The 16,020-nt window shown below is 41.6% G+C and overlaps 1 protein-coding gene across 3 annotated transcripts in view; it reads left to right on the top strand.

Moving 5' to 3' along the window:
* The window catches only part of NTRK2 (neurotrophic receptor tyrosine kinase 2), a 160,273-nt gene that overhangs the window by 75,351 nt on the left and 68,902 nt on the right, over nt 1-16,020 (top strand). For all 3 annotated transcript variants that reach the window (XM_070935631.1, XM_070935630.1, XM_070935629.1), the window contains one exon: nt 549-737. In XM_070935631.1, coding sequence (XP_070791732.1) covers nt 549-737 — 189 coding nt within the window. The remainder of the gene's footprint in view (nt 1-548; nt 738-16,020) is intronic.

The following is a 16,020-nucleotide window of genomic DNA, read 5'->3' on the forward strand; positions in this document are numbered from 1 at the left end:
TAAGATATGATATATATGAAATTGGCTTAGATTGCTGACAGTATTCTTTTCCTCTCTGTTATTATTTACTAACTGCGTATTGTTTTTGTAGCTTCTTTTTTTCTATCTTTACATCCATCCATCCATCCATCTACTTTTCCCAGTCATAGGGATTGTTTTATTGTTCTACCTCAATGGGCCAATTAGTTTCTCACTTTTTCTTCAGTGCTGAAACACGGTGAGGGAATAAGGAGCCCAGGATCTGCTCAATAACTAGTGGCTATTTATTTATTTATTGCTTTTTTCTGTTAGCTCTGGAAAGAGTACTGGGTGGCTCTGTGGGACACTACTGAGGTGGGACAAGCCTCCTCCCAAAATCTGAAAGGGGAGGCCAACAGCTATGCAGAAGTTCTCTCAGTTCCTTTGATAGCCATCCTACCTCGGTGGTGCTGAAGATAAAGTCACTGAGTGTCATTTCTGAGTGCGTTGGGCTCTTGAGAGCCTAGGAGAGAGTAGAGGGAGGGAAGAATTTTGCCAAGTTACAGGGGAATCTTTGTTTCTAACTTTAGGCCCTTCTTCAGTTATCAGCAATGACGACGATTCGGCAAGTCCCCTTCATCACATCTCTAATGGAAGCAACACACCATCTTCTTCTGAGGGAGGCCCGGATGCAGTGATTATTGGAATGACAAAGATTCCTGTAATTGAAAACCCTCAATATTTTGGAATTACAAACAGTCAACTCAAGCCTGACACATGTAAGTACATATTTATATATATTTATGTGTATGTATGTCTATAGGTAAATAGGTGTCTTCCCTATGCGCATGTAATTTATGATTGATTTCCCCCTTTCTGAAATTGATTATGAATGCTAAGTAACAGGCTATGCATCTAACCATATACATGTTTCTTCAGATTACAACCTATAGGCCTTAATAAAGCTTATTTTATTAGGTGTGGTTAAGATTGCCCCATTGTTAACATTTTCAAATGGAATAAATCTAATATTTATATTCTATTTATCTTTTATTTCTTTGGCCAGAGAACAAATATTGACCTTTAAAGTTTAAAATATGTTTTTTTGAATGAATATAATTACAAATTCAGCAGGTGAAGTAAGTTTTACTGATTGTTAAATCTGTTGAACAGTGAAGGTCAAATGGTGATCAAACTGTGACATGTTTTGGATGAAATCAGAGATATTTGAGTAGATAAAAAGGATAGTTGACTCCATAGACTTTGAGGTAAAACCAATAGCAGACACACACATTTCTATCACCTATTCCCTTTTGGGATAAGCAGCCTTATTTAAAGCATTAGAAACTGAACAAGAAATTGTGAGCCAAAGAAAGGCACAATAATGAAATAAGAAAATAAATAAAATATTACTAGTTTACATCAATAACATTTGAAGCATTTTAATATCTTCCTTCCTGGAAAATCATGATTTTTTTTTAAAAAAATATTTTTATTATGCATTTTCCTTTATTATACATCACATTTCCAGTTTTGCAATGACAGTGTACTGGCTATATCAAGTCCTTTTTAAGTATAGATAGTATTATACACCGTGAGTATAACTATTATTCTCGTAGTCATACAATATGGTCTTTTTTAAATACATAATGTTGTACGTCATAGTTATAACCATTATTTTCATAGTTGTACCATAACACTCTATACATATATCACTCTATATGTTTTAATCTATAATCACGTATAGTCCAATAGTACTATTGCTTATGGTATATATTCTTATATATATCTATATAGCTGTATCTATTTCTATTTTGTTGATCTGGAAAATCATGTTTACTTCCACCGCATCCATGCACTAAATCGGACATTGCTTTTTTGTTCTTTCAAATTCTTACCTCTCTCTCTTTTTGAGGATTTCAGCAGTTCCATCTGACTTCCTCTGTCTCCCCTTTCCCTTTCCCTTTCTCTCTAACCTCCACTTCCCCGTCTCTATTTGTTTGTGTTCATATGTTCTCTCCACAGCCTATGTCTTCTGCCACGGCAATTCATTTGTGTATTCGATGCACACTCATTCAGGACTCATTCATTTCTAACCCTATCACTTCTTTAGGAGGAGCCATGTCCAATGTATTCTTACATTATTCCTAACATACAGGTAGTCCTCGACTTAGAGCAGTTCATATAGTGACGGTTCAAAGTTACAACGGCACTGAAAAAAGTGACTTATGACCATTTTTCACACTTACCATAGTTGCAACATCCCCACAGTCCCATGATCAAAATTCAGATACTTGGCAACTGGTTCACTGCAACTGGCTGCAGTGTTCCAGGGTCATGTCATCAGCTTTTTTGCAAACTTCTGAAAAGCAAAGTCAATGGGGAAGCCAGATTCACTTAACAACCAGGTTACTAACTTAACAACTGCAATGCTTCATTTAATAACTGTGGCAAGAAAGGTCGTAAAATGGGGCAAAACTCACTTAATAAACATAAATTTGGGGCTCAAAAGTCAAGGGCTAGTTGTATTTACTATCATGTCCATGTAACTGAATGGGCTTTCTTTCATGTAATGAATTTAACTTCTTTTGATACACGTTCTTCCATTATAATAGCTTATTATAAAGCTATTATAAAAATATCTATATTATTAGAAAGCTTATTATCTTTCTACGACCATTTATACATCTTAAAATTTTTCCATTGTTTCTTTAGAATAATCCACTTGCTCAGAATTGGGTTATTTTGCCATTCATCTTTAACCTACAATTCTTCACTCCGTATTCTCTGTGGAAAACAACCACCATGATCTCAGACTTAAGCATTTTCAGAGCCATCCCACAGTCTAATGTTGAAAATATCAATCATCAACACTGTATCATGTTGCATACATAAGTACACAAATATTTCCATCCCCAATGAGCACATTTCTACCATCACTGCAAGCATTTCTTTACCCACAAATACATTTGAAATACATTTAAACAACCATGGGAACATTATATATCCTTGTCTTAATCCTTGCTCAGTGCTGCACGTTTACTAAGCGTCCTGTTTATTCTCATACATCCTTTACTTCCAGCACATAATGCCCTTAATGCATTCAGGATCTAACCTTCAACTTCATATTTGCATAAAACATTCCATAGTTTAAGCCTGCTCACTTTATCACACATATTCTATAAATCAACAAAAGTACAAGGCTTGTCACATCTATACAATTCACAGGGTCCTGTGGAAGAGAAAAATCAATTCAGCATGATTTCCCAGATTTTGCTCATGGTCACCTATACGGACAGAATTCAAACACATTTCCAGTCACACTTGGCAAGTCAACAAACTAATTTCCTCTGTAGTTGTGACGTTTACACAAGTTACCCTACGTTTTGTATAGGGGATGAGTAACAACTTCCTTCCAGTTGTCGGGCACAGAGGCTACCTTTGTGCACACTTGAAACAAGTTGCACTGCCATTCTGTAAGCAAACCACATCTGTATTTTAATGTTTTCCAGCTTCACTTGAAGTCTTGTCATTTTTCAGCATTTTTCACAGCATTTCTGTGTTACTTTTTATCTACTTTTTTTTTTGTCGCAAGCATGTGCAGTGTTCAGAGGAATGTCATCCAATTATTGTTTCCATGCGTTCTATCTCTTTGAGTTCATTCCATATCTTTTTTTTTTCATTTGGTTTTTCATTCAATTAACTTTACTGCAGGCTTCCAATTTAGCTGTGTTCCATCTAGTCCAGGGGAGTTGAATTCAAGGCTTGTGGGCAAGATCCAGTCCACGGGGTGCTTAGATCTGGTCTGCAGGGCCATCCTGGAAACAGCAAAGGACTTACCTGCAGTGCCTCTGCCAGCAAAAACAGAGTTCGGGAGGGCTGCATGCAGCCCACCCAAACTCTGTTTTCACTGGCAGAGGGTTGCAGGAGGCCGTTGCAGCCAAAAATGGAGCTCGGGGGCCCATTTTCGCTGGCAGAGCGCTTGGGACACCACAGGTGCCCCTGACATGTGTGACATCAAGCTGGCTATGCCCACTCTGGCCACGCTTCCCTGCCCCCTCCGAGATTAAACACAACCCTGAAGCGGCCCTTAATGAAATCAAGTTTGACACCCCTGATCTAGTCCCTCACAACTTCTGGAAGCCAAATAATGGCCTCTCCCAATGCAGAATCCATGCAGAATTTAAATAGCTTCAGGAGACCACTCAAGGAGTCAAGGTCTGAACTGCTGGTCCTTAATAAATAATGGCTAAAACTGTCCAATCAGGAAGGAGCAAAAGAGTATCTCCCACTCCATCCTTCACCAGGACAACAGCATGGCCAGTGGTTCTCTACACAGCCAAGAGGTGTAATAGGATTGTTTTCAATCATCCACATCCCTAATAAAGATACATACCAAAATGACCAGTGCTGTTTCAGTCTATGTTCAACTGAAAAAGCATGTTCTTCATGTCACTATCTATGACCCACCACACAATCTTGGTTGCCCACGATTTTCAAATATTAATAAAGGATAGATTATAGCTTCGGTCATGCCCATCGTATTTGCATCATTTCCTGGTAACGGTATGAACAATACTGATACATGAGACTCTAACACATGACTCGACTGAAGAGCTGGTGGCCGCCTGGGAAAGGGCGGCCTCCGGAGCTTTGGACCGCGTCGTGCCTTTGCGGCCTCTGACCCGATGCCAATCTCAATTAGCTCCTTGGTTCTCTGAGGAGCTGAGAGAGATGAAGCGTCGGAAAAGACGCCTAGAGAGCATTTGGAGGACTAGTCAATCCGATTCCGACCGGACACAGGTGAGGTCTTATATCAAGACCTACCTAGTGGCGATAAAAGCGGCAAAATCTAACCATTTTTCTGCTCTTATCGCATCTGCAGAGAACCGCCCAGCCGCCCTGTTTAGGGTGACCCACTCCCTTCTTCAGGGAGGAGTGCGGGAAGATCCCTTGCAGGGTCGTGCTGAGGATTTTGTGCAATTCCTGCACGATAAAGTCGCTCGGATTCGGGATGGCTTGGACTCCGATTGGATGAGTCCACGGGAGGAGACCGGGGCAGGTCTTGAGAATGTTATCTGGGAGGAGTTTGATCCTGTGACTCCCGAGGATGTGGACAGGGTTCTGGGTAAGATTAGTGCCGCCACGTGTTTATTGGACCCGTGTCCCTCCTGGTTGGTACTGGCCTCCCGGGAGGTTACACGAGGCTGGCTCCAGGGGATTATAGGTGCTTCTTTGGGTGAGGGTGCCTTTCCTGCTGCCTTGAAAGAGGCGGTAGTGAGGCCCCTCCTCAAGAAGCCTTCCTTGGACCCGGCTGAATTAGCCAACTATCGTCCAGTCTCCAACCTTCGTTTTGTGGCGAAGGTTGTTGAGAGCGTGGTGGCACGACAACTTCCCCGGCACCTGGATGAAGCTATCTATCTAGACCCGTACCAGTCGGGCTTCAGGCAGGGGTACAGCACAGAAACGGCATTGGTCGCGTTGGTGGATGATCTCTGGAGGGCTCGGGACAGGGGTTGTTCCTCTGTCCTAGTCCTATTAGATCTCTCAGCGGCTTTTGATACCATCGACCATGGTATCATGCTGCAGCGGTTGAGGGGGTTAGGAATAGGGGGCACCGTTTTGCGGTGGTTCTCCTCCTTCCTCTCCGACCGCTCGCAGTTCGTGTTGGCAGGGGGGCAGAGGTCGACCTCGAGGCGTCTCGCATGGGGAGTGCCGCAAGGGTCGGTCCTCTCGCCCCTCCTGTTCAACATTTATGTGAAGCCGCTGGGTGAGATCATCCGTGGTTTTGGAGTGAAGTGTCATCTGTACGCTGACGATACCCAGCTGTACATCTCCACCCCAGACAACCCCAACGATGCCCTTGATGTGATGTCCCGCTGCCTGGAAGCCGTGCGGGCCTGGATGGGGAGGAACAGGCTCAGACTCAACCCCTCCAAGACCGAGTGGCTGTGGCTTCCGGCGCCCCGATATAGTCAGCAGGTGCCATCGCTGACTATTGGGGGTGAATCTTTGCCCCCCACGGAGAGGGCTCGCAATCTGGGTGTCCTCCTGGACGCGCGGCTGTCTTTAGAAGAGCATATGACGGCCGTGGCCAGGGGGGCCTTTTATCAGGTTCGCCTGATTCGCCAGTTGCAGCCCTTTCTGGATCGGGACGCCCTGCGCACGGTCACTCATGCCCTTGTTACTTCCCGGTTGGACTATTGTAATGCTCTCTACATGGGGCTCTCCTTGAAGAGCACTCGGAGGCTCCAACTGGTCCAGAATGCGGCCCGCGCGGGTGGTTATGGGCGCAACCCGTTATGCCCATGTGACACCCCTCCTGCGCGAGCTGCACTGGCTCCCGGTGGTCTTCCGGGTGCGATTCAAGGTGTTGGTTACCACCTTTAAAGCGCTCCATGGCATAGGACCCGGGTACCTCCGAGACCGTCTTCTGCCACCAATAGCCTCCCACCGACCAGTTCGTTCCCACAGAGAGGGTCTCCTCAGGGTGCCATCAGCCAAGTTATGTCGGCTGGCGATGCCCAGGGGGAGGGCCTTCTCTGTGGGAGCCCCAGCCCTGTGGAATGAACTGCCCCCGGAAATTCGTAAGATATCTGACCTCCGGGTGTTTCGCTGCGCATTGAAGACCCTGTTGTTCCGCCAGGCCGGACTATCAATACAATAGTTTTAAATTGGGGTATTTAAATTTATTGGGGTTTTAAATTTGAGCCATTTATTTAATTATTTTAAATTTTATATCATTGTTTTGTTTGTGTTTTTAAATAGGCTGTACACCGCCCTGAGTCCTTCGGGAGAAGGGCGGTATAGAAATAAAATTATTATTATTATTATTATTATTATTATTATTATTATTATTATTATTATTATTATTATTATTATTATTATTATTATTATTATTATTATTATTATTATTATTATTATTTTGCCACATTTGGGGCAATAGGCCACAAGTGTAACTGAAGCCCACTTCCACCCCAAGTGTGCTCACACTTGTTTATGCACACCGAATCTCCAATCTAAACACTAATCTAGATTTTACTGACATTCCACTAAAATGGAACCATATGCAACATACCGGTGCACGTTCAGGCAATCTCTAGTAAACTTTTAATTTATTTCAGTGATATAAATTTACAACTTCATAAAATAAAAATGAAATATTTATTGAACTGTACAGTATATCTTTACAGTTATCCCCATGCTGGCAGAGATGTTACAGTTGTGCTTATATTTCCAAGAGAAATTGGATCAGTGGCATCTGCAGCTCAAAACAGGCAAGATGGTGGTTTTGAAACACAACTGAAGCCCTGCCGTTTTGTATATTTCTGTAAATCAATGTACATCCCAAAGGACTGGATTGGAATGCCACAACTGGCATCGTTCCTGTTTTGACCACCCTGGTGGATATTGCTAAATTGCACCAACCTAACTGTAAGCAATGTCAGTGGATCCCCAATATTCAGTAATAGTGTTAGTTTACGTGATCAATAGGTGTTAGTTGTCATTTTTGAAGAAATGAATGTTTTGCCTATTTCAACTATGTTAAAAATCCTAACTCGCAAAATACATTACACTGGAAATAGAACAAATTACAAAAGCTGCATTGGTATGACAGATTTTTGACACGTGCACTTAAACAGTTGTAAAACAAATACACAGTAAGTTCACTTCATAATAAAGACAGCTTATTCTATAGCCATAAATAATAATTTAAAGAGTACAATGTTGTTGCTTGATTTGGAACTTGTATGCCCTTGCTAAGCATGTAGAAACAGATGTACATGCTTACTTGGACTTAGAAGTTCAGCTTGACTCCCAAGGCTGAGATATATTTTTTTTCAAAAAATTGTAATTGTCCTCTAAATTGTGGCCCTAGCTTTATGCCAATAAAAATACTACTACTACTACTTAAACCAAAAGAAACCTAAGAAAATAATTTAAAAGGAGTATCATTAAAACCATTAAATAATATCATAATGGTTAACCCTATCAAAGTTCATTTTTTTTCAACATGTAATCTTGAACAGTAATCAGTCAGTGTAGTCCTTTCCTTTCCTTTCCTTTCCTTTCCTTTCCTTTCCTTTGCTTTCCTTTGCTTTCCTTTCCTTTCCTTTCCTTTCCTTTCCTTTCCTTTCCTTTCCTTTCCTTTCCTTTCCTTTCCTTTCCTTTCCTCTCCTCTCCTCCCCTCCCCTCCCCTCCCCTTCTTTCCTTTCCTTTTTTCCACAAAGAATGGCTATTTTTAATGAACATCAGAAGCTGGGAAGGCAGTGAATTGTGCAGATAAATTTGAGTCCAAGTATGTAGCTATCCTTCATTTAAAGTCTCTTGTCCAACATGTACAGGTTTATCACAAAATAAGCCAGATTTTTCCAAAAACAAATCCAAGCACCTGCTCTCCATCTCTAAACTTTTAATTACTTTAATGTTATTACTTAATTACATTAATCCAACCAGAGTACATATTTCTACACTTTGAAATCTGTTTCTACAACTGGTTTTTCTTGATCTTGTTTAAGGGAGATGAAATATTTGTCCTCAGCGCAGACAAAAACAAGCACCAGAGGTGGAGGAGAAATTCATTCCATTCAAATTCCTAGATTATTTAATCAAATAAACTTCCAAAACTGAAACACAAATTACAGAGCAATTCCATGCCAATTGTGTATTCCTGAGGAATTTTGCAATGCAGTGACCACCTCAGTTATACGCAAAAGCCGTCCACTCAGATTGTGTATTGTGTATTGTGTATTGTGTATACTAGACAGCGGCTCCAACTCATGCAGATAAACTCCTTCAGCCCGTTCTTTTAGAGTTACTCTAGCATCCAATATGTGGCAGCTGCCCACATTTTCCAATAAATGGAATCTCTGGTCCTTCTTGGCGAACATGTTGATTCAAATATATACAGGTGGTCCTCAATTTACGACCATAGCTGAGCCTCAAATTTCCATTGCTAAGCGAGAGAGTTGTTAAGTGAGTTTTGCCCCATTTTACAACCTTTCTCATCACCGTGAAGAAGTGAAGCAGTGCCGTTGTGAAGTTAGTCATGCAGTTGTGAAGTGGATCTGGCTTGCCCATTGACTTTGCTTGTCAGAAGATCGCAAAAGGTGGATTGCGTGACCCTGGGACCCTGCAACTGTCATAAATATGAGCCAGTTGCCAAGCGTCCCAAATTTTGACCACGAGGATGCTACAATGGCTTTCAATGTGAAAAATGGTCACAAGTCACTTTTTCAATGCTGTTGTAACTTCAAACGGTCGCTAAATGAAAAGTTGTAAGTCGAGGACTACCTTTATATTACCCATCGATCTAGAATCCATTTCGTTGCCATTGTTATTACAGTTGCCACTGTGATGTTTACTGTTTCTATATGTTTCAGATGGACCCTAGTGCAATTCTGATGAACCTTTTCATGCTTTCAGTGAACAAGAGGAGGAAGGGAACAGGACTGTGCTCTGCCCCTAGCGCTTATGCGTCCTGCTGGCCATGCTCCCCCCTCCCATGAACTGAGTTCATTTCCTCCAAGGGGGGGTCCTACACAAATACACCTATATGTACATAGGGACTTTCATGCAGTCTGGCATTCAGTGTGTAACTAGGGTTTTAGCCTCATGCTAGCCTTTGTGCATTCTGCTGTACTCCTACAGGTATCCATTTTATGTGTTAAGCACATAGGGTGTACTTCGTCTGTTTGTATGCTTGATCCAGTATAACGCATAAAATGAGGCTATTATTCAAGTTGTTCTAATATTCATTATTTGATGCAATTACTTTCTTTGGAATTTTACTTTAATGGCAAGTGTCAGCTGAAAGGAAGAAAAAGAAGTCTGCAAGCTGTACTGGGGGGAAAAACAGTTTTAATTTTTAATTCCTAGTGAATTTGTGTTGTTTGTTGTTATTATCTCTGGATTAAAATATCTGAGAACCATTAAGGTAAGAATGCTAGGAGTAAATTAAAAGAACTATTCATGAATCAGTCAAACTTCTCTCTAATTTGTTATTAAATGATCATGTAATTAATCAAGTGTCTGTACTTGCATTATGTTCCTTGCCTCTGGCAAGAGTTCCAGAGGAGAGTCTGGAATAAAAGCAATTGTTGATTCAACAGACTTGTTGTTGACAAGCTGGTGTTCAATTATAATAGTAATGTTGTTGCTTCCAAAGGATTGTTTCCACAGTGATACAATCAGAAGCAACATAATGAGTAGCCTGTTAATGAGTGGAATACTCTGTTGGCCTCTTCTTCTTCTCTTCGTTTTCCTTCTCTTCCCCCAACCCTTCTCCTAAACAATTGGGAAAGAATCTGAATACAATATCATTGTTCTCCAGGTTTACAAGTTCTAACAGTTTTGAGCTGGAATCCTAGAGAATTTTTAAGGACATAATTAAATTAACGTTCCCAAAATTCAAGACAGATAACAGAACTGTTGGATGTTGCTGTTATTTAAACATATGCAAACACTGTTTCCAAACCCTTTTTGCAAAGATCCTTTGATGCACTATCAGAGAATGAATATGAAAAGCGGAGCTGAGGGTTAATCTGAAGGTGGTGTACTAGATTAAAAAAAAAACACCCTATAAATTCCAAAGTTTAATGTTCTGTTTTCAGATGGGATCCAGATCCTGCAATTTCAAGAGAAATGTGTATCCGATATTTCAACCTATTAGATTATTTCATACAATACAGAGATCTGAACAAATTATTCTATGTTACCCCCCCCTTCCCCCTTTACTATTCCAGATTGGAGGGGCAGGATCAGGTTTTTTTTAAAAAAAATCAAAACAAAACAAAATAAAAACAATAAAAGCGTGCCTATTTCTAATACAGGTGGTCCTCAATTTACAACCATTGTTTATTGACTGTTCAAAGTTACAACAGGACTGAAAAAATGACTTATGACCAGTTTTCAGACCTGCAATCATTATAACATCCCCCCATGGTCACGTGATCAAAATTTGCATGTATTTATAGCAATGCCAATAGCACTTCGACTTATATACCGCTTCATAGTGCTTTTACAGCCCTTTCTAAATGGTTTACGGAGTCAGCATATTGCCCCCAACAATCTGAGTCCTCATTTTACTGACCTCGGAAGGATGGAAGGCTGAGTCAACCTTGAGCCTGGTGAGATTCGATCTGCCAAACTGCTGGCAGCCGGTGATCAGCACAAGTAGCCTGTAGTACTGCACTCTAACCACTGCGCCACCACGGCTCATATTTATGATAGTTGCGCTGTCTTGGGGTGATGGGATCACCATTTTTAACGTTCCCAGCCGACTTCCAACAAGCAAAGTTAATGGGGGGGGGACCAGATTCATTTAACAACTGCATGATTCACTTAACAACTACAGTGATTCGTTTAACAACTGTGGCAAAAAAAACAACCTTGTAAAATGGGTGCAACTGACTTAACAACTGCCTTGCTTAGTAATGGGAATTTTGGGCTCAATTGTGATTGTAAATTGAGGACTATCCCTACTTACAAGGTGGATAAGAGGTCTTTAATTTTCTTTTTATGATTCAGTGGCATGGGACTTTCTCTTCACCAGTATTTTCCAGAAATTTATGGAATGCCAAAGCAATCATGCATGCCCTATGGACATTCTAGGAAACAACACTGCTGATGCATATCAGGAGAACAGTGTGCTCCCAGAAAATACTTCTGTGATTGTATCAATGTTTGAATCAAAGAGGTGTTAAGACTGCTCAGTTTGTTTGCTGAGAACAATATATTAAAAATCCTTAATGGTAGCCAAGTTTGCCCATGCACATTTGAAAGAAATGTCATCATTAGAGTATGAGATTACATCAAGAATTCCTCAATGGGGCCTAAGAAAAGTACTCTTGTGGGGGGAGGGGAAGGAAGGTGGAGATTTACTTCTGAATATGTTTTGTTGGTGGGTTCATTGTCCCATCCTGGCTGCTGCAGTAGAAAACTCTTTGCTGTGTTTGAGGGACATATCACCTAAGTCTCATCCCCAACCACTGCTAAACCAGCTGCTGTTCCAATTTAAAAGTGGCCCTTCTTTTCCCAACATGAAACATTTCATAAAGAATGGATGACACAAGGGATTATGGGCAGGGTTGGGTTGCTGGGGGCTTGCAGGGGTTCAGGAGAACCTCTAGCTAAGATTATGTGCAGTTCGGAGAACCCCCAAATCCCACTCCTGGCTGGCCCCGCCCCACCCACCCCTCCTAGGAGTCCCCACACAACCCGTTTTGGATGCAGGTAAGTGCAGGGCACGCGCGGAGCCTCAGGGAGGTGAAAAACAGGCCTACCAGAAGTTCGGTAGCCTATCGGCCCATTTCCATCCTCTAGAGGGCCTCCGAGCCTGGGGAGGCCATTTTCGCCCTTCCAGAGGCTTAAAGAAAGCCTCTAGAGCCCGGGGAGGGCAAAAACGCCCTGCCTGCCATGGTGCAGGAGGCCGACTAGGCCACGCCCACCTTGGCCATGACCACCCAGCAACTGGGCAGAGAACCCCTTGCTTAAATTTTTGAAGCCCACCCCTGATTATGGGGATGTAAGAAATGTTCCAGATGGTTCGGCAAGTGCTGCTGAAACACATCTTCTCCATCCAGGTGCTGGTCCTTGGCCTTGGCTATTTTGCCCTTAGTTGGGAGAGAGACTGAACACCTTTTGTCTCTTAACCTTGAATCACTGAATTCTAAGGAGATCAATAGATTCATCGCACAAGAATCCAGTTGTGGATTACGTTTTGTGTGAGTCTCTGTATGGGTCTGTGTGCAGGGCAAGATCATAAAGTAGGCAAAGTGGATGATAAATACACATTCACAAACACAAAGGGGGACGAAGGTTTGTGAGAGAGGAGGCTGCTTCTCTGACTAACATAGATTCATGGGGGAAATTGGTTTCAGTTGGTGGAAGCTCTAGAATTGGGGTCTCCAACCTTGGCAACTTTAAGCCTGGCGGACTTCAACTCCCAGAATTCTGGGAGTTGAAGTCCACCAGGCTTAAAGTTGCCAAGGTTGGAGAGACCTCTGCTCTAGAAATACAGTAGCAGTGAGTGCTTTCCAATTCCACCTTCTCTGCCTTATATTTCAAACCAACTCTTCTAAACATTTAGGCAGACTTCTGGGATGGGGGTGCTTTGACATAAGTATAAATATCTTTTGAATAGGTTGACTTCAAGAAGGCTTCATTTTATGGGATGATAGACCTTCTGCCAATAGATAGAAGGATAGAGGAAACCCACCAGTCACTGCCTTGAAACTGCCTGATATGAAATTTTGCAAAGGCAGCGAAATTGCTCAGGCTCCTTGCTAAGGTACAAAATCCCCCAGATGTGAATGGAAACTATTTGCCAGTGAACTAAATTGCAGATTTATATCTTGTGCATTGCAGTAATCATGCTGCTGACCAGAGCACCAACTCCCAGTCATCATCTTCTCAATATAGCGAATGCTTTTTGTAGGAGCTACAATACAAGCATCCTATGTGCTTTTATTCATTCATTTAATGGGCTTAGCAAACCACTGACATGGCAGTAGCTAAACAAATTTACCGTTGCTCATTCGGTGTTTACCTCTGTGCTTAGCATACCATTTGAGGTAGCACAGTAAGCAAGGCACACTCAAATTTCTAAAGTCCTTAACACTTTTAAGTTCTAACTGCTTTTACAGCCACATGCATTTCATTATAATTGAGTGCTTTTTGACCCCAGCTTTCCTTTGAAAAAGAAATAGGATTTGTAGATAATCAGCTGGCTGGTTTTGCTAAGGCAGGGGAAGCAGAATGCTTAAAATAGTCACACTGTTAAACTCTTGATGAAACATATTAGTCTTGAAAAGTTGCAGGGAGAAAGAGTGGTGAGAGGCAGATAAAAAGAAAGACAGACCAATGTCTAGCAGCTGTTTACCTTTATTTATTTATTTTTTAAATTTGATTTATATGCCGCCCTTCTCCGGAGACTCAGGGCGGCTTACAATGCGTTAAGCAATAGCCTTCATACTTTTGTATATTTATACAAAGTCAGCTTATTGCCCCCACAAACTGGGTCCTCAATTTACCCACCTTAGAAAGGATGGAAGGCTGAGTCGACTTTGAGCCTGGTGAGAATTGAACTCGCAGTAATTGCAGGCAGCTGGATGTTAAATGCTGCCTTAGGAGACATTAGCCTCCTACGCCACTCAGGCTCTTTTCACTGATGGCTTAGAATCATAGGATTGGAAGAGACCTTGGAAGTCTGTTAGCCGATCCCCCTGCCCATGTCAGGAGACCTTATCTCATTTTAGACAAATGATTGTCAGTGGAAGTTGAGCACCCACAAGTCTGGGAAGCAAACTATTTCATTGATTAGTTGGTCTCACTGTCAAGAAATTTCTCCTTAATTCCAGGTTGGATCTCTCTTTAATGAGCTTCCACCATTGCTTCTTGTCCTATTCTCAGGAACTTTGAAGAATAAGTTGACCTCCACTCTTTGTAGTAGCCCCTCATGAACTGAAGACAGGTATCATGTCACCCCTAATTCTTCTCTTCTTTAGAATAGAGATAAATAGTTCCCTTAACCATTCCTCATATGATTTATCCTGCAGATACCACCATCACCCCTTTATCATCTTCGTTATTCTTCTCTGCACTCTTTCTAGGGTCTCAGCATCTTTTTTTTAATTGTGGTGACCAGAATTGGATGCAGTATTCCAAGTGTGGCCTAAGTAGTGCAGTATAAAGCCGTACGATTGCTACCTGTGATCTTGATGCTACCCCCCACCCCCTTTGTTGATGCAGCCTAAATACTGCATTGGCTTTTTTTGCAGCTGCAGCACACTGCTGGTTCATACTGGAGTGGTGGCCCACTAGGACACATATATCTCTCCCACAGTTACTATTCTTCAGCCAGGTATTGACTATTCTATTCCGGTGCATTTGATTTTGCATTCCTAAATGCAGGAGTTTTCTTTTCTCACCGCTAAATTGCATCTTGTTAGCTAGGTCCCAATGCTGAAGTCTGCCGAGTTCATTCTGAATCTCCTCTCAGGTGTTAGTAGTGCTCCTTAACTTGGTGTCACCTCTAAATTTGATGAGTTCTCCTTCTATTCCCCCATCTAGATCATTCATGAACATGTTGAAGAGCACTAGCCCTAAAAGAGTAATTGTTCTCTCTTGCCAAAAGTAGGTTGTGGTCTACTTTATATTCAAACAAAATTCAAACTTTAAATTTGAACAATATTTTGCTGGGCTACATCTCAGGCAATTAAAGCTCTCAAGGAATCCTTTCTTCATACCAGGCATGTAAATCTTCAGAACTTGAGTTAAAGCACAGAAGGTGTTTGAATCTGTGACAGTATCTTTTATTATTCTCTCTGATTAGCAACTTTCATTGAGGAAGTGCATTCATACGCATGAGGTGTAGCGAGTCAGGTTTTAGAATGTTCGCTTTTTATGTTGCTGACCATGGACTTATAATGTTACTATTTTAAAACTGATCCAATTTGGGAGCCAGTGCACTAGCATCCATAGGAAGGGAATAAAAAAATCAAGATGTCCCTTTTGTATAAGCATTGGTGTCACATTCACATGCAGAGGTACAAAGGGAGAGGACCTCAACTTTACCTCTGTGTCCCCATGGATGTAGTTGAGCTGGTGGCTTTTATATTTACAAGTTGATAAGCTGCAGTTTCCATACTTCAAGAGTAAACCTGACCTCAATAGGAACTAGCAACTCTATTGCTAAGTGGTATGGTTGTTAAGCCTGACCATGCTGATTTATGACCTAAGTTTTGCCAGTTCCTGCTGCAGTCATTAAGTGAATCACCATGGATCATTAAGTGTGATGTCATATGACTGTGATTTGCAACTCCCTGACTTTGACTTCTCATTGACTTTGTCAGAAGACGGCTGAGAATATTGCAAATGGTGATCATGTGACTGTAAGACACTGTGACCACCATAAATGCAAGCTAGTTGCCAACTACCCAAATCACAATTACGTGACAGCAGGGACACTGCAACAGCCACAATTTCAAGATCAGTCATAAATCTCATTTTTAGCACTTTGAACAGTCGCTGAATGTCCTGGTTGATAAGCAAGGACTACGT

This window comes from Pituophis catenifer, unplaced genomic scaffold, assembly GCF_029215685.1.
Source record: "Pituophis catenifer annectens isolate HBS135680 unplaced genomic scaffold, rPitCat1.0.hap2 SCAF_2, whole genome shotgun sequence".
NCBI lineage: Eukaryota > Metazoa > Chordata > Lepidosauria > Squamata > Colubridae > Pituophis > Pituophis catenifer.